The sequence below is a fragment of the Terrapene carolina genome, unplaced genomic scaffold (genome assembly GCF_002925995.2).
Source record: "Terrapene carolina triunguis isolate 2854851 unplaced genomic scaffold, T_m_triunguis-2.0 Scaffold231, whole genome shotgun sequence".
Lineage (NCBI taxonomy): Eukaryota > Metazoa > Chordata > Testudines > Emydidae > Terrapene > Terrapene triunguis.
In genome coordinates this window covers 20001325-20019116 of record NW_020664582.1, presented here as the reverse complement: position 1 = coordinate 20019116, position 17792 = coordinate 20001325, and the positions used below count along the sequence as shown (strand labels likewise).

Below are 17792 nucleotides of genomic sequence, written 5' to 3'. Positions count from 1 at the left end.
CTGGCCACAAGGGGCTTCCAAGCCAAGGCGTGGGCTGTATGCAGCTTTCTTGTCCGTTGGTTGGTTCTGTCTGTCTGTCTTCCTCTCAGTTTCTGCCTCACCCTCTCTTTGGCCTCAAGTTTCCTCCTTGCCTTTTCCTGAGGAAATGCAGGAGGCGAAAAAATCCCTCACATCCAAGGAGCCAGAAGGGGTGGGAAGGGAAGTGGGGGCAGGGCAAACGCTATATCCCACCGCTCACTGCAGGGTAGAAACAGGGGAGCCCTTAGAGCCAGCGTCATGGTGAGGAAAGTTACTTGCTGCTGGCAAAGCCCAATAGCTGCCACAGCAGCAATAAGAGGGACAAAGCCAAGCTCCCCACCCCCCACCCCCAAACACCATCTCAGCCTGCCCCCCATCCACTCCACCGAGTATCATGTTCCCTACCCCCATCTCCTCACATCCCACCCACCCCCCACACCACGGCAGACCCCACCTCTCCCACTTCATGCCTTCCTGCACCTGGCCCTGGGGCTGGAGCAGCACATGAAATCAGTGTGTTGCCAGGCTCCAGTGTCCTATGGGCTCTGGTGGGGACTGCTCTCCTTGGCAAGATGAAGAGCTGCCAGAACAGAGCACGCCCCAGTTCTGCCCTTTAACTAGGCAGGAGCCAGTTTGCGGAAAGCACAGAGCACGGACCGGAGCGTTTCCGGCAAACGGCCATCCGGCTGTCTCCCAGGCTCTTTCTGTCAGCATTTTCACAGGAAACACCTTTTTCCTGCATGGTGACCTGGAGGAGGTCAGGAGGTTCATTCAGTCCATGGGGAGACTCCTAGCTACAAGGGGAGGAGGGAGGGCAGGGCACTTCCAGGCGCTGGCCTGGACTTTTACCTCCTCACAGAGCAGGAGCCGAGGGAACAACAAATCCAAACAACCAAAACCAGCTCTATCCCGGCATAGTGGATGGGGGCTGGAACATGGTCTGAGGGCTCTGCTCTGCCCCAGAGGGGTGACCAGGTAAAGCAGTGCTGGCTGGACTCCTGCAGCCTCCAAAGTTGATCCCTGGCAGGGTTCCCAAGGAAAAAGGAGCACGGAGCAGTGTGGTAGGCTCAAGACCATGGAGAGCAGAGCTGGCAAAACCATTAGCTCCTGCCTGGGCCATGTCTTCAACCAGGGGAGGGCTGTTCTTTACTGGAGATTTCTTAGTGCTGTGTGCAGTATGGTTTTCAGTCTCCCGAGGGGTGGGTGGGGGTCTCCCACCCCTCCCTCTGGACACTACCAGTCCAGTCAACCAGGGAGTCCCTACAAGAGCAAGAAGAAAGCACAGGCCATGCCAGGCGCTTTGAGCAACACTCAAAGGATTTATTTCTGGTGCTGATCTCAATTCTAAAGCCAGACAGTAATATACCCAAGAGAGATCCCCATCGCCCCAATAATAGAGAAACTCCCAAAGACTAAAACACCTCCATTTCCTGAGCACTCGCCAGTGCCATGCACTAGTCACTGTTACATGTTCCTAGCGAAACACAGAAGAGCCCTGGCCAGAGGCTCTATTGCACCTTTTCTCTGGGGTCAGTGTATTGCAGTGTCCTGCCGTGAGGTCATGAAGCAAATACATCTACCGAGCCATAGTTTGGGTACATTTGTGCTAGAAAAATTGGTGCTTGCCTGAGAGCAGCAGCCAGCAATGAGGAAGTTGAGCTGCAAGTGCAGCCTGGCTGCAGCTGCAGGTGCTGGCTGGGGCAGCCCAGCTGGGGTGAGAATAAGTGCTGGCCACAGTGGCCAAGGCATGAGCGCTGGTGGAGCATGGGTGATGGCTGGGGCAGCTGGGGCACAAGCACAGGTAAGGCGCAGACTTAGGAGGGTGGCCAAGAGAGAGCATGGCCAAGCACTGGCTGGGGTGGCCGAGCCGCGAGCGCAGAGACGGTATGGGCATTGGCTGAGGCAGCTGAGGCGTGAGCACAGGTGCAGTGCAGGCATTGGTTGGGGCAGCCAAGCCACAAGCAGATGGGGAGTGGACATTCAACAGGGGCTGAGCTGCAAGTGCAGACGGGGCACAGGCATTCGATGGGGGCTGAGCCACAGGCATGGATGGGGTACAGGCATTTGATGGGGCCAAGCTGCAAGTGTGAATGGAGCCTGGGCATTGACTGGGGCATCTGAACTGCAAACACAGATGAGGTGTGGGAATTGGCTGTGGCCACAGCCATCTAACCCTACACACATCAGGCTTTCACTGTGTCTTGTGCAGCTGCATCTCCAGGGCTGACTGCTGCGATGGGGGACCAATGTTTCTAATGGAGCTGAGGCTACTGAGCCTCCATGAAACTGTCTCTGAGAGAGGGGCTGGGAGGGGCAGGTGCTGCTGATGGGCCATAGGCTGGCATCCTGCTCAGCTGAGGTCAGGGAGGAGGCACCACTCTGTCAGGGGAGCCATGTGTGGGTTTGTTCTCTTCCTCCTGCTCAAAATGCACATCCTGGGAGTCAATGATTTCCCACACTCCTGAGCAGCCTGGGTTGGGGGGGTCTTTGCTGCTGCTGTGATACCACAGACCAAAACTGCAGGGAAAGCAGAAAGAGAGTGGATGAGCAGGGGCAGTGAACTTCCCACGAGAGAGCGACATCCCCAAAGCTGCTGTCAGAACCACTGTCCATTGGAGACACCTGGCAGCACCAGGGACAGGTTCATCCATGAACACCTGGGGCCAGTACATAACGTGAGGGGCCCTGTCATAATCTGGGAGCAGCAGCTTTGCTAAGACGGTGCTTAAGTGTGTCCCTCAGCTAGATTTCATTTTTTTAATATTTTGCCAGGTCTGTGACCCCCCCCCCCCACTCACCTACACACATACTTTAAGCACTGCCTGGCACTCCAGAACCTGTGTGATACAGGCTGGGACTGTCTTGTGGCATCATTGACCCTGGAGGAGGCAGCAAATCACACTAGGGCTTGAGAATCAGAATGGCAAGCCTGGAGCAGGCCTCTCAGAGCACTTGACACACACACCAGCCCCTGATGCAGTGTGTGTGCACAAGCCACTGGCTCCTCCATACGAAGGTGCCAACTCTTCAGGGCAGGGACTGCACCTCCTCATACAGTGCTCAGCACACTGTTCTCAACAGATAAAGCCTCACAGGTGCTGTAGTCATTTATAATGCCCTACGGCAGTGGTCCCCAAATTTTTGAGAACTGTGCCCGCCCTTAACCCTCTCCACCCCTCTCCCCCCGTGGCCATGGCTCCGGGGGGGGGACAGGGGTAAGGGGCCTGAGACTGGGGCCGCAGCTGGGATTGGGTCTGGGGCCAGGAGCGAGGCCAGGAACTGAGCCACAGCCAGGGGGTGAAGCTGGGGGGAGGGGGGAATCGGAGCCGCAGCTGAGCTGCTGTGGGGGCCGGCAGCCAGATGCAGCTCTGCTCCCGGTCCCACCCCCGCCCCCAGCCTTGGCCCTGGGTGGGAACAGAGCCACTGCAGGGGCCAAGGCTAGGGGCAGGAGCAGAGCCGCAGCCAAGCCCCCAGCTGAGTGTGGAGCCATGCCAAGGCTGGGGATGGGGCCAAGTGCAGGGCATGGCTGGGGGTGGGGCCATAGCAGAGCTGAGGTGGGTAGGGAGGGATGGCACTCCCTCCCCACCCCCTATGGGGGCTGGCCCAGACCCGCCGTGCCCCTGGAAGGTCCCTGGGGGGGGCACACCCCACACTTTGGGGACCTCTGCCATAAGGGCTAATTATTCCTCTAACCATACGAATACCTCCTCAAATCAGTACATCGGATGCAAACTTACAAGCTCTTGATTTTGGATTCACGTGGCTGAGAGTCCACACAATCTGCACTCTCATCTTCATCACTAGGGTGCAAAAGAGCAGAGAAATGGTGAGTCAGAAACCCTCTGACCTGCTTACTTATGCTTGATACCAAATCAGTAGAAAGGAGATTGCCAGATCCCCCTACCCAAACCACAAATAATACGCATATGGGGGAGAGGAGGGCAACAGCCCTATCACACAAATCATCATGGGAATCCTGCCCAGCGCAAAGGATACCCATAGCCAGATTCAGCTCCAGAAGGGTTTGATTTTTGTAAGCTGTTCCCTAGAAAACCCCACAGCGTGTCCAGCATCGGACATTGCCTTGTGGATACAGTGCAGAACTGAGGCCCTGACCATGTGTGCCCAGTGCAGATCCCAGGGCACTCTGCAAGAGTAAAGGTGTTGGATGTGATCCAGGATCCTGGCCAAGTTCCAAAGAGCAATCACCTTCTGCCTCCTCCCTCCCACATGTTCAGCTGGACAAGGATTCTCCTTCATTTTCTGCCCTAAACAGGTGAGCAGGGCTGCTACATGGCTGTTAAATAGCTACTGCAGTTTCAGTATTTGAAAGAACTAGAGATCTCCTGGGTCCCATCCAGTCCATTTCTTGAAGCCAGGGCAGGATTGTTCCCTACAGTCTAGGGTCTCTAGCAACAGAGCTTCCACTGCCTCCCTTGAGGGACCATGCCATAGCCCAATACTTCTTATTGACCCGGAGGTTCTTCTTGCCATTAAGCCTATGTTTTTTGCCCTTAGTTATTCTTCTCCCCTGATTCCTAGCTACTCCACCTTCTACCACCTTAAATAATCCCCAGAAGTTCATCAGGGATGGGAAGAGTCAGGAACTGCTCTTTCCTTTTTGGAAGGACTGTGCTGCGTTTTCCCGTCTCCAGGTTATTTCTCGAAATGAACAGTCAGCAGCACCATTGTTCCCCTCTCAGCAATGGCTGCGTGTCAGTGGTGGGTACAGAGATTCTTTTCCAAGTTTCATACAGAATCACAATTTAGAGTCAGCACAATTACGCTCAGTGCTCTTCACCTGCAAAGCACTTTGCAAACATTAACTACTTCATCTCCAGAGTGCCTCCGAGAGCAAAGCACTTTCAGACTCTTCAGTGTTCACATTGCTGTATAGATGGTCACAATGTTTTTATTTTTAAATATTTAAACACATGTAAGCAAATGAGCCAGACACACACATTCCTCCCCAGAAGCTTAGACCAGGCACAGCTTTGCATTTTCAGCACCTGGGCAGTTTGGCTCTAGGGTGACTGAGGTTCAAGTAGCTAAAATGGCCTTCCCATGATCCCTGTAAGTGGCTCACCCCAGAGCAGAAGCCAGTGTCCTCCTAGTCACCAATCCTTTCTTTTAACCACTCCACACACACACACACCCCAGCTTTCTACTAGCTGAGCCAGCTGAACAGGAGTGACTCCAAGGCCCAATCCCTCACTACCTGGACTGCCCTGTGATGGCCGGTAAGGCACCAGCACACCTCCTTCCTTGGTGAGCTGGAGAAATTCTGAAGAAATTTTCACCATTATTAGTGTGACACTAGCAGGCGAGATGCCAGCTCTTGCCCAGGCTGCAGGCATTAGCTAAGGACTGATGACAACCTCATAACTGGAGACCAGACCAGGTCACCTATATGTTAGTTGTGCTCTAAATAGGGATTAGTTTTATAAGAATGTATTTAGTTTAGACTCTATTAAATGCTTGTATGTTGCTGCATGTATTAATCTCACTTATAATAGCTATAGCCCCTGTTATAAGGTAATATTTAATATGGGGGAGAGATTCTGTAACTGTAAAAATGTTTGCTCTGAAACTGTAGCCCCCCACCTCCGTCCAGTCAGGAGAGAAACATTAGCAACTGTGAAATACTAGGTTTCAGAGTAGCAGCCGTGTTAGTCTGTATCCGCAAAAAGAACAGGAGTACTTGTGGCACCTTAGAGACTAACAAATTTGTTAGAGCATAAGCTTTCGTGGGCTACAGCCCACTTCTTATATTCATCCGAAGAAGTGGGCTGTAGCCCACGAAAGCTTATGCTCTAATAAATTTGTTAGTCTCTAAGGTGCCACAAGTACTCCTGTTCTTTTTGTGAAATACTAGTTTGCCACAGGAGGTGTTATCTCCAGCCTAACAAAAGAAGGCCCATAGCATAGATACCAGCCAAACCATGGTGGACCATCAGAGGATAAAAGACTTTGTGGATTGTTCCCCCACACCCATGAAGGGGAGACAAACTCTTCTCATCATGTTGAACTCTGGGGGACAGGAATAAAAATCCCTGACAGGAAGAAACTGCATCTTTTGGCTGTTTGAACTCTGAAGGGCCAGAGACTCTAAACTAAAGCCAAAGATCCCCAGAGGCTGCCACCTGGGTCTGCCTTGAAAGACATTTTGAAAAGAGGTCACTACAACTCTGTCACGTTTAGGATTTAGATGGTAACTCATTTGCATGTATACATTTGCTTGTTTTAACCTGTAAATAACTCTCTTCCTTTTTTCTTGTTAATAAACCTTTAGATCGTTTATTACAGGATTGGCTATAGGCCTTTGTCTTTGGGGTAGGATCAAGAGTACCAGTTAATCTAGGTAAACAACTGGTCTCTCAGGACTGGAAGCAACCTAAAGTGGTGTGATTTTTGGTGTAAGTGACCATAAGTCCAGTTTGTCTGGATGGCAAGATCGACTGGAGAGGGTAAGGGGACTTTTTGTGACTCCATAGTAAGACTTTTATAGTGATCCAGTTCACATTTGTTACTGGCTTGGTAAAATTGCACTATAGAACACACCACCAGTTTGGGGTGTCTGCCCTGATATAGGCACTCTCAGTCATGAACCATTCCAGACACCATGATATTTGGCAGATTCTGCTTCCCTGGAGTCAGCTCTGCAGGGTTCCTTAGTATAGATGGGCCTCTGTTTGCAATGATGAGAGCTGCTCTGTGCAGGGTTCAATCACACAGTACTGAAAACGTCAGCAGCTCAACTGCACCGGGGTTCCCACTGCTACTAGCAGGGCCCAATACAGCATCATGGGGGTCCGTAGGAGTAGGAAAGGAGAGCTATGTTGGGGTTCTCAGCAGCATCCACACTTGAAAATCCCGCTCTCAGTGACTGTTTCAAAGGTCTACACTGACAGCAAAGGTGTGAGTGCAGCATGACATACCTGTGTTAGCTTTCCTCTAGCTGGCACAGCTAACCCTGGCAGTGAAAAGGGGGCAGCATAGGCTTCAGCACTTACTAACCACCAGAATACAAGTGCAGTGAGGAGCCCGGGCACGGACTCTGGTTGCTAGCTTATGATATCACAGCTTCGCTACTATTTTAACACCTGTTAGCTAGATCAAAGCTGGGGTGGGGGAAGATGCCTATCTGTGTTACAATCACATCTTCACTTGCAGCATGGGGGTACCTTTAACGGCTAAGTCTCCTTGCTTTTCAGTGGGACAAGTGATCCATCCCCTGTCGCCCATTCCCAGCTTCTGGCAAACAGAGGCTAGGGACGCCATTGATGGACCTATCCTCCATGAACTTATCTAGTTCTTTTTTGAACCCTGTTATGGTCTTGGCCTTCATAACATCCCCTGGCAAGGAGTTCCACAGGTTGACTATGCATTGTGTGAAGAAATACTTTCTTTTATTTGTTTTAAACCTGCTGCCTATTAATTTCAATTGGTGACTCCTAGTTCTTGTGTTATGAGAAGTAATAAACAACACTTCCTTATCTACTTTCTCTACACCAGTCATGATTTTATAGACTCCAATCATATCTCCCCTTCGCTATCTCTTTTCCAAGCTAAAAAGTCCCAGTCTTATTAATCTCTCCTCATACGGAAACCGTTCCATACCCCTAATCATTTTTGTTGCCCTTTTCTGAACCTTTTCCAATTCCAATATATCTTTTTTGAGATGGGGCAACCACATCTGCACACAGTATTCAAGATGTGAGCATACCATGGATTTATATAGAGGCAACATGATATTTTCTGTCCTATTATCTATCCCTTTCTTAATTATTCTCAGCATTGTTTGCTTTTTTGACTGCCACTGCACAGTGAGTGGATGTTTCCAGAGAGCTATCCACCATGACTCCAAGATCTCTTTCTTGAGTGGTAACAGCTAATTTAGACCCCATCATTTTATATGTATAGTTGGGATTATACTTTCCAATGTGCATTACCTTTGCATTTATCAACATTAAGTTTCATCTGCTAGTTTGTTGCCCAGTCACCCAGTTTTGAGAGATCCTTTTGTAGCTCTTCACAGTCTGCCTGGGTCTTAACTATCTTTAGTAATTTTGTAACAGCTGCAATTTTTGCCACCTCACTGTTTACCTCTTTTTCTGATCATTTATGAATATATTGAATAGGACTGGTCCCCATACAGACCCCTGGGGGACACCACTATTTACCTCTCTCCGTTCTGAAAACTGACCATTTATTCCTACCCTTTGTTTCCTATCTTTTAACCAGTTACCTATCCATGAGAGAACCTTCCCTCTTATCACATGACCGCTTACTTTGCTTAAGAGCCTTTGGTGAGGGACCTTGTCAAAGGCTTTCTGAAAATCTAAGTACACTATATCCACTGGATCCCCTTAGTCCACATGCTTGTTGACCCCCTCAGAGAATTCTAGTAGATTGGTAAGGCATGATTTCCCTTTACTAAAACCATGTTGACGCTTCCTCAACAAATTCTGTTCATCTATATGTCTGACAATATTGTTCTTTAGTATGGTTTCAACCAGTTTGCCCGGTACTGAAGTCAGGCTTACAGGCCTGTAATTGCCAGGATCACCTCTGGAGCCCTTTTTAAAAATTGGCGTCACATTAGTTATCCTCCAGTCATCTGATACAGAAGCTGATTTAAATGATAGGTTACAAACTAGAGTTAGTAGTTCTGCAATTTCACATTTGAGTTCATTCAGAACTCTTGGGTGATACCATCTGATCCTGGTGACTTATTGCTGTTTAATTTATCAATTTGTTCCAAAACCACCTCTAATGATACCTCAATCTGGGACAGTTCCTCAGATCTCTCACCTAAAAAGAATGGCTCGGTACAGTTCAGTCTGCAGGGGGTAGAAGGCTCCCTTTCCCCCACTGGCCATGACAATGCAGAGCCACAGAACAGAGAGGGAAGGGCTCTTTGCTAGTGGAGATAAGTGGGGCAGGGGTGCTGCTGACACCAAGACCAGGCCTTGGCAGGAGAAAGATTAGCTCACACACTGCAGAGCACAGCTTCATGGTCAGCATAGGCAGGGACAGACCGCATCACGCAGCCCTGCTCATGGGAGGGTCCGACCAGGGCTTGCTCATGACAATGATCATAGTGGTAGGGGCAGCTGTGGATGCTAACTTGATGGGTAACCATCCCATTCAAAAAGTAATAACTCTAGTCAAAGGAAGAGCCGGGGCTAGCCAAATCCCAGAGGCTGCAGAGATTAGGAACCAGCAGCCTGCCATATTCAGCCAAGACACAGGCTTTGGAGTCCATACTAGGTTTGTTAGGGCAGGTCAATAGCCCAGCCGCTACTCGAGAGGCTGTTAGGGACACAGATATGCTAACCCTAGGCTATTGTTAGCCCTCATAGGGCTCTGGGGGTAGCTGCTGCTTCCCTATTTATTAAAGGATAAGATTCCAACACTACAGGGGTGGCTAAGCAGGCTGCAGGGAAGGGTATGCATGCAGCCAGAAAAACTCTTTCTTGCTTTGCCAGAGACCTGGCCAGGGCTAACCCCCACTCTGTACCCAGTCACTGGGGGACTCCCCCTTTAGACCTGCATTAGGAAAAGCCACACTCACCCTACAGTACCCCATGCTGAGTTTTCAGCAGGAAAAGGTGTTAACTTGCATTAAGAACACATGAGGTAAATCCTACCAAAGAGGAGGCAGCTTGTATTTTCATGAGTGCAGATGTTGATTTAAAGCCTATGGGGGAGCCAGGGGTTGACCTTGACCTATTAATTCAATGAGCACTATGAGCTGCTTTGTCTTTGCTAGGATTTCACCAGTTAACTGGAGCTAGAACACACTTTCTCCCTGGTGAAGAGAAGGCCTTCGCCTACACAACCTCAGAGGCTTAACATGTAGGTTCTAGTCCCCCATGACAAATGTTTGTTCCAGGGCACAGATAAGGCTGTAGGCAAGTCTCTGCTTCCTTACATCTGGTCACTCCCTACTGGGAGTCTAGTCCCCATGGGCACTATGATGCTTCCTTCCATCATGTGCAGTTATGTTAGGATGTTGGCTTCTCCCTTCCCCTCTGTGGGTCTCTCCCCCAAGCCAAGAGTCACCCCTCTGCAGAAGAGGGTAAGGGAACAGCAGTTATCAAAGCCCTGTAGAAAAGCTAGGCCCATTTCAGATCTTTATTCAAGACAGTTTAAAAAACATTGAGCTGCATTCCACACACACCCCAGCCAGTCCGTTTTGGGGTGATGAGGACGCAGCCTGCAGAGCATGGAGCTGGAGTTATGGACAGTTTACAACAGGTACTCATGAGTCGCTCTGTACTTGCAGGAGTGGGTGCTACTCCCGTGAATCCTGCAAACCCTCCATGGAACATCCCAGTTGCCATCTTCAATACCACCCCTCAGGACAGCTTCTGACAGCATCATGCAGGACCCTGCTCATTGGCCAGTCCTTCCCAGCACTTCTGGCTGCCCCAGCCTCACACCCCCTTCACCAGACTCCACTGCAGCAATGGGTGGTGTCCAACAGCCCAGCAGGCCACATACGACCCAGTGACAATGAAACATATTGAGTGCCCTGTGATTAGGAGTTTCTGGTGCCCAGGCATGGTGATACCAGGGACTCCTGTGCTGCGCAGCAATGCTCCTCCTTGAGTCCCAGCTGGCGCGCGAGGCAGGTACTGGAGGCCCTTCCCAGGCAGAGGCAGTTCTCTCCTTCCTTCTGAGCAGCAGGAGAGGTGTCGTACCATGGCCGCCAACGTCAATCCAGTTGTGGAATGAGCAGGAGCTACCCCAGCCCGAGCACCCAGGCCCCTGCAGCCAGCTGCAGACTCACCTGCTCGCTGGCTCCTCCACAGTCCCCAACATCTTGGCTCGGATTTTTTTCCGCTGTTTTTTGATGGTGGATTTCATGGCATCCAGCAGGAAGCTTGGGATTCGCTCATCATTCAGCAGCTCCCTGGGGAAACAAACAAGCCAGTGCACAAAAGGGCTGGGAGACACCCAACTCCACAGCCTCCTGGGAGCAGGCAAGGAACATCCCACAACTAGTGTGACCTCTCCAGGGCTCCCAGTCTTCAGCAGAGACAGGAACAGTCACCCCCTCACCTGAGTGTACCTCAATCCGGGCACAGAGGAATTCGATCCCAGACAGGTCATCCTGTAGGCCTCTCAGCCCAGGCAGGGTGAGATGAGAGACTAGCACATCCCCCATCCCTGGGGAGCGAGGGGCAGCAGGGCAAGGTGTAAGGACTCCAGTCAGAGACCTTAACCTAGACCATCTACAGCCACACAATTCACCCCTGCCATGGGTTGGGGGTGGGGCCTGTGAATCCACCTCGAGGGTGCCCAACCTGCTGGGTGAAGCAAAAGGGAAGGGTCAATCCCTCCACTCCCCCAGGGCCCTGGGTCTAGTTGCCCAGGGTTACAACCATCTCAAGGCAGTCCAGCACTCAAATGCCAGTGCTGCAAATCAGAACCTTAGTCCATCTGGATGGCACAGATGCAGCCCACCAGGGCCAAGGGACCCCCGCAGCAGAAGGGGAAGGTGTTTTGTTCTTTCTTGAAGTGAATGTGGTTCTGGTCACCCACGAACATGCTTCCCCTTTCCCTATAATCAGGCTGCTCTACGTGTGCTGGATGGTGCCCTCTCCCACGCTCTGTGGTCCTGCAACATCCCTAGAGGTGCTCGCTGTCTGTGGAGACTTCCCTACAGTCAGTGCCATGCCCCACAACCTCCAGTCTGATGCAGGGCTGTGGGCATGCCAGCTCTCTGCCTGCTGCAATGCTCACCGTTGGTAATAGGCCAGCTCCTCCTGCACCAAGAACAGACTGGTCTTGAGCTCATTCCGCTCCTGCAGGATTTGCTTCAACTCTTCTTTACAGAAGCAGCTCGGAGCAGAGTTCCTCCCCCAGTCTTGGTGCTGCAGCTCCTCCACGGGTGCTGCTGCTCCATCCTAGGGATTCAAAGAGAGGGAAAAGCTGAGCAGAACCTGGGAAGACAGGTAAGTCAGTGCAAAGGCCCTGGCAGACCATCTTGCTACAAACAGGGTACAAGCCAGGTGAGGAAGCTTGCTTAAGATGCCACAGGGTCCAGGGGAGATGCCACTGCTGACGAGAGTCAGGTGCAGATGGGGGAGCACATGCAAGACAGTCTCCTTCCCCTTGCGATCACTGATTAGCTATAGAACTAACATATAGCTAGACTTCATTAGCTAGGTATATAACAAATCTGGGCTCTAGTCTAAAGCTGGGATATTTTAAAGCGAACAATGTTTGGTTTTCCAGCATCTATCTAAAATGTAGAGAATCTCTGGTTGCGAAGTGGTCTCATGTGCATCACACCTAGCCATCAGGGTTTTCTTGAAACTCCCTCTCTGCCTCCTCTCCTTCACAAATACACACTGACAGCTTGAGATAGAGCAGACGCTGCTCTGGCCAGCACAGCTCTTCAGAGGTCAGGAGGATTCTTGTCCATGTCTCTGTATCGGAGGGTCTCAAGGATAAAGTTTACAAAGAGGCAGTGATGTGCACAACCACACAACGCCATCTCATGTGAGAGCCATCTCATAAGGACACTGGACTCGATTCTTTACTGTTTACGTCCATTTGAAGACCATGAAATCCAGTGGGGTATGGGGAGAACAGAGGGGAGTTCACCTCACTCTGCTGCATCACAAGCCTGTCCCAATAAGGCCCCACTCCCTCTCCTGAGGGGCAGGAAAGGTGACCATTAAGTCCAAGGCAAAATTCTAATGAGAAGCTATTAATAGGGAAATTGGTTAGCTCATAGAGGGCTAAATATTAACTCTAGGAAACCGTTTCCACAACAGAGTTTAGACATGGTCTGCGATTCCCAAGATGACCACCGATGCTTCTTAAAGATAGGTGTGTTTGTTTCCCTCCAGCACCCTAGGATATCATCAGATTTTAATGCTTTTTCAGTTTCTCCAGAATTCTTGGGTATGAGCCATCTGGGCCTGGTGACCTGTCCTTAACTGTATCAATTTGTTCCAGTAGTTCTTCTGATACATAGGTCTCTAATAGCACCTCTACTTTACTACCTGAAAAGAATAGGCCTGGGGCAGATATCTTGCCAGCATCGTCTGTGGTGAGGACTAAAGCAAACAAGTCACTTTATCACTGCAATATCCTTACCTTCCTTAACTCCTCCTTTTACTCCCTGCTAAAGCAGCAGACCCACTGATTCTCTCACAGGCTTCCTGACACCAACATCAGTCTTTGGCTAAGCCCTGAAGTTTAGAGACTTAGAGCGCATGCAATGATCATTCTGACACATCCTGACCCATTAGTGATTTACTGCAGCTTCATAAAGTGGCTAAATTTATTCTGCACTAGAGATTCCCCAGAGAATGGATATTGCAGGGCTCTGACTCACTCACCATACTGAGCCTGGGGGATGCTCCAGATGCAGCCCTAGTTAGTCTGTCAATTTCCCTCCGATTTTCCAGCACCATGGTCTCCAAATCCTCCTTCTTCTCGAGAGAACTCTTGAGCTGAACCTGGACCACAGCCAGTTTATGACGCAGGTCCTCATTCATGGACATGAAACGATTTAATTGCTCCTGCAGCTGAGAAACCAGATACAGGCAAGTGTGAGACAGCTGTGCATACAGCTGCAAGCTCTGCTCTCGCACAGGGACACACAAGTGTGCGCAAGGCCACAGGCCACTCCCAGGAAAGGCAGAGGGGTATGGGCACATATAGGTGCTCAGATACTACAGTGCTGAGGATGGTATAAGAATCTATATAAAAATAATCTGCTCTTATAGCAAACACTTTGGCACATATTACAGGGAGACAATGGTGTGTGTAAGAACAGATCACATAGCATGGCTCCCCCACCCTCACAGCACTGGAATAAGCCACAGGCACTCTGCCTCTTACCGCCTCTGTGTCATGGTTCTTGCAGACTATCTCATGGGCTTGGGCCCGAATCTCATCCCTCTGCTTGTCCACCACCTCCTTCAACCGCAGCATCACTTCTCTCTCCTTCCGTAAAGTGCTGTCTAAAACCCAACACCAAGAGATCAGTTGCAGCTCTGCCCTCCTGCGGAGCTCCATGCTTACAGACATGGCTACTCTAGAGAGTTTCACCGAACCCCCCTCCTGCACCATTGCCAACACTGTCTCAGCTGCATTGATGTTCGCAATGCTGGCAGCTCCAGAGTAAATGGGCTCCTGCCTCCCACAGCCATTTTATGTAGCACATGCTAGACAGGCTGCCAATAGGGTTAGATGACAAATTTCTGAGAATGGCTGCTGGAGCTAGAGCCATCCACACTGGGGCTCCCAATGTGGCTAACCCTCGTGAGCCTGAGCCAGGGCTAGCTACCAGGGAGTCTGCAAGGTCCTCTACTGAAAGTGAGGCCATAGTATCTGCTGCTGGAGTAATTCACAGATTAAGGCCAGAAGGGACCATTATGGTAATCTGGTTTTAACCCCCCCACCATCACCTGCATAACACAGGCCAAAGCATTGTAAACACCCTCCCCTCATCTCTTCCCTATGAAGGAGCCAGACTGCCCCCACACCATGCATCATTACAAAGTGACTTCTGCCTCCACTGGGTGATTTTCTCAAGCACCAGTGAAAGATGGCAGCTGAACTGTGACCACAGCCTCAGCAACTCCTTCCTTTCCCCCTTCAGAAGCTGACATTACTGGCATTGCCCAGTTAAATAACCAATTTACAGAATCTAGAGATCACAGAGACTCTCAGATCACCCACCCTCAGGGTATACACCTTCTTGGTATTATCCAAATATTTCCCCCTTTATTTCCTCCCATTGCTCCTTGTACTACCCTCCCACAGCACCCTGAATGCCTCCTCCCTGGTGCGCCCCCATGTTACATGGATCTAACTCCCAGTGGGCCCTTCTAGTCCCCAGCCACTTAGTTGGTCCTCTCCTAGCTTCTTTTCTCTCACCCACTGTATCTTTCTTACATTGGGGTACTCAGCAGAGAACATGCCCTTCCACACTCCACCTGGAGGTGCAGAGCAAGACCATCTCCTCCATGACAGGCCAGTCAACACTACACTCACCATTCTTCTGCATTGTCACATTGCCAACTCCTTCCTGACCCTAACCAGGCAGGTAGACAGCAGGGACGGACATCACTGAGGCCTCCTGCTAATTTATATGTTAAAGGCTGCCAACCGTGCATGCAGCCAGCCCATATAACACCACCTTCCCCTCACAGTTACCGTTGTCCTCACTGTTTCTTTAAACACACTTATTACTTCTTTCTTTAAGCTGTAAGCTCTTTGGAGCAGGAACCATTTCTTACTATGGATCCAGGCATAGTGGGGTCTTAATTCAATTAGCTCCCACCAGCTCCAATTTGGTAGTAACAGCCACCACCTCTGTGACTCCAATTTCAAGTGCATTGCAGTAGAGAAGCAGGCCCTCTGCTAAGTCACGCTAGTAGCTGCTTCCTCTTGTACTATTACTCTATTTCTTCTTTTTACTTACAATTTTAAGAGTTGGTTAGTTTAGATTCTGACTTACTCATCAATTACTAGACTCCCTGGTCACACAAAGGGTGGCTTTACCAAAGGAAATACAGTCAACCACCCACACTGAAAGATGCAACTGAAACAAACAAGCTAGTATGAACAAGGGTAAAATTCCCAAACAGTAGCTGAAGCTTCTTGGGCAAGGGACAATAGTCCAGGAGTACATTCAGTGCATAGCTACTACAGTGATGGGTGCTCTGGAGCTATCCATGATAGAGGGACACTCATTCTGAGCTTAACATGTCCGATCCTAAGGGTAGGTCTACACTGCAAAGTTGTCGACAAAACTTTTGTCTTTCACAGGTACTTAAAAAGCCCCCCCCGCGAAAGACAAAAGTTTGCCAATGCAAGTGGAAGTGTGAACGCGGCTCCTGCCGACAAAGAGCATTTACACACGCCGACTTTTAGCGACAAGGCTGTCGACACAGTCTTGTCACGAAAAGCTGGGTGGTGTAAACAAGCCCTAAGGAGGATTTGACACGAATACCTCAGTTAGGGAAAAGGTAGAAGTAGCTCCAACCTCTGACTAGAAACCACTTCCCCAAAGTGCAGGCAGAACAGCTCTTGAAACAAGACATGAAAGGGACAGGTTGGGCTGTGTTTTAAAATACAAATTTTACATTTGTAAAAGACAGGCAGATTCATACAACCACCTCCTGAATAACTTAAGGGGAAGAATGTCTTGTGGTTGAGGCAGCAGCTGGGACCCTGCAGACTTAGGTGCTGCTCCCAAGCTCTGCTACATACTTTCTGTGCAGTGGTGGGTAAAAGGTGTGTTTAGTAAGAGATCCTACAACCCATGCACCACTGCTAGCACCTCTGGGAGCCCTAATATAGACAAGGCTTCTAGATAAACTTACTAGAAACTGCCACGCCCAGCCTAGTTCAGAACTCCCCAGTGCTAACACCTGTGCCACTGAACAAGGGGTATTTTTCCTAAGGTCTCTAGTATAGACAGCATTACTCTGTGCCTCAGTTCTCCACCCATGAAGTGGACCACCACCACCCTGCCTCCAAGGCATTACGTGGACCCATTCAGAGTTTGCAGTTGGTCAGAAACCAGAGTAAAGCCTTTACACAAATATAACCAGAGAATCCCAGAGATCACAGTGGCCTGTGAACCAGGGCACTAACTTGATTTCTGTAAGCAAGATATGCGTTCAGATAACTACAGCTTCACCACCCCAGAAGGAACATCACTGCACTGACCCCCAGCAGCAGTGATAGCCGTGGAAGGGATTCAGCAGCAGCTCTCCACCCTCCTTCCCCGGGGACACCCACCTTCCTGGGACTGGCTTTCTGCAAGCTGTGCCAGGAGCTTTTGGTTTTCTTCCTCCAGCTGGGCCAACCGGTTCTGGAGAACATGCTCTTTCCTCTGAGCTTCAGACAGCTTCTGCTCCAGATCCTGAAGGGCAGACCCAGAGAGATCAGCTCCCTCCCTATGCCATGCCGAATCTACTACGCCTTTACTGACGGGGCACCAATGGGGATCATACATGGGGCATACTGCGCCCACGGCCGATTTGCTCTGCAGCCAGACTCCTGTGGCGGTCCTGCTACCCGGGCACAGCTGCCAGCCGAGCTCTGGGAAGCAACCCCCGCAGGACGTCGTGAGCAGCCTCCTGGGAGGCCAGAGGGCTTGGGGAGCAGCCAGACTCTACTCGCCTGGAGAGCTGCCATTCCTGGGGGCTGGGCAGGGAGGGTGTCCCGAGCCTGTCTGCCAGGAGCTGGGACTGGGCGGCAGGGGAGGGGTCGCTGCAGGACTCCCTCTGGGGCACCAGGCCCTGGGCCGGACCCAGTCTGGCCGCTCTGGGTCGGGTAACAAACCCGCCGGCGAAGGCCCCAACGCCCGCCCCCAGCCGCGGCGCTCGCGCTCACCTCAGCCCCGGGGGCCGCCGCCTCCTCTCGCCGCCGCTCCCCGCGCAGGCTCTGCACCGTCCGCAGCAGCGTCTCGGCCGGGTCGCGGCAGCCGGACTCAGCCCCGGCCGGGCCCGCCAGCGCCTCCAGCAGCTCCAGCAGCCGCACCACCTGCGGCACCAGCCCGGCCACCGCCTCCGGCCCGAAGCGCCCCGAGAGCCGCTGTAGCTCGGCCCCCAGCGCCCCGGCCATGCGGTACACGTGCTCCGGGGCCAGGCGGCCGGCTGGCGTCCGCCACAGCGGCTCCTCCATAGCCCCAGTCCCCCGGGCTCCGGCGGCCTTGAACCCGCGGCGCCGCGCGCGCGCCCGCCCCCGCCCCGTCCCGCCCCCGCGGGGCCGCGCGCAGGGGGGGCCGG

General features: G+C 51.4%; 1 protein-coding gene across 2 annotated transcripts; it reads right to left on the bottom strand.

The window, feature by feature from the left end:
- Positions 1-50: 50 nt before the first annotated feature.
- On the bottom strand, positions 51-17726 carry RILP (Rab interacting lysosomal protein). 2 transcript variants are annotated; one of them, XM_024194381.2, is made up of 8 exons: positions 17398-17726; positions 16801-16924; positions 13888-14009; positions 13383-13571; positions 11773-11936; positions 10817-10939; positions 3756-3818; positions 51-137 (listed from the first exon to the last, which is right to left on the bottom strand). In XM_024194381.2, the coding sequence occupies exons 1-8, from the start codon at positions 17686-17688 to the stop codon at positions 98-100; spliced, it is 1116 nt and encodes a 371-aa protein (XP_024050149.1). In that variant the 5' UTR covers positions 17689-17726; the 3' UTR covers positions 51-97. The 2 variants fall into 2 exon arrangements, with proteins under 2 accessions (XP_024050149.1, XP_029768365.1); XM_029912505.1 differs by lacking the exon at positions 51-137 and adding an exon at positions 1232-2535.
- Between the last annotated feature and the right edge of the window lie 66 nt (positions 17727-17792).

What these genes read in the sequence shown, in the direction of transcription:
- RILP (XM_029912505.1), bottom strand. Translation starts at nt 17,688, where the DNA reads ATGGAGGAGCCGCTGTGGCGGACGCCAGCCGGCCGCCTGGCCCCGGAG. An exon ending in GAGCTGGCCTATTACCAACG is followed by an intron (nt 10,940 to 11,772) that starts GTGAGCATTGCA and finishes TTGTTTCCCCAG; the next exon opens with GGAGCTGCTGAATGATGAGC. An exon ending in GAATCCAAAATCAAGAGCTT is followed by an intron (nt 2,536 to 3,755) that starts GTAAGTTTGCAT and finishes CTTTCCCTGCAG; the next exon opens with TTTTGGTCTGTGGTATCACA.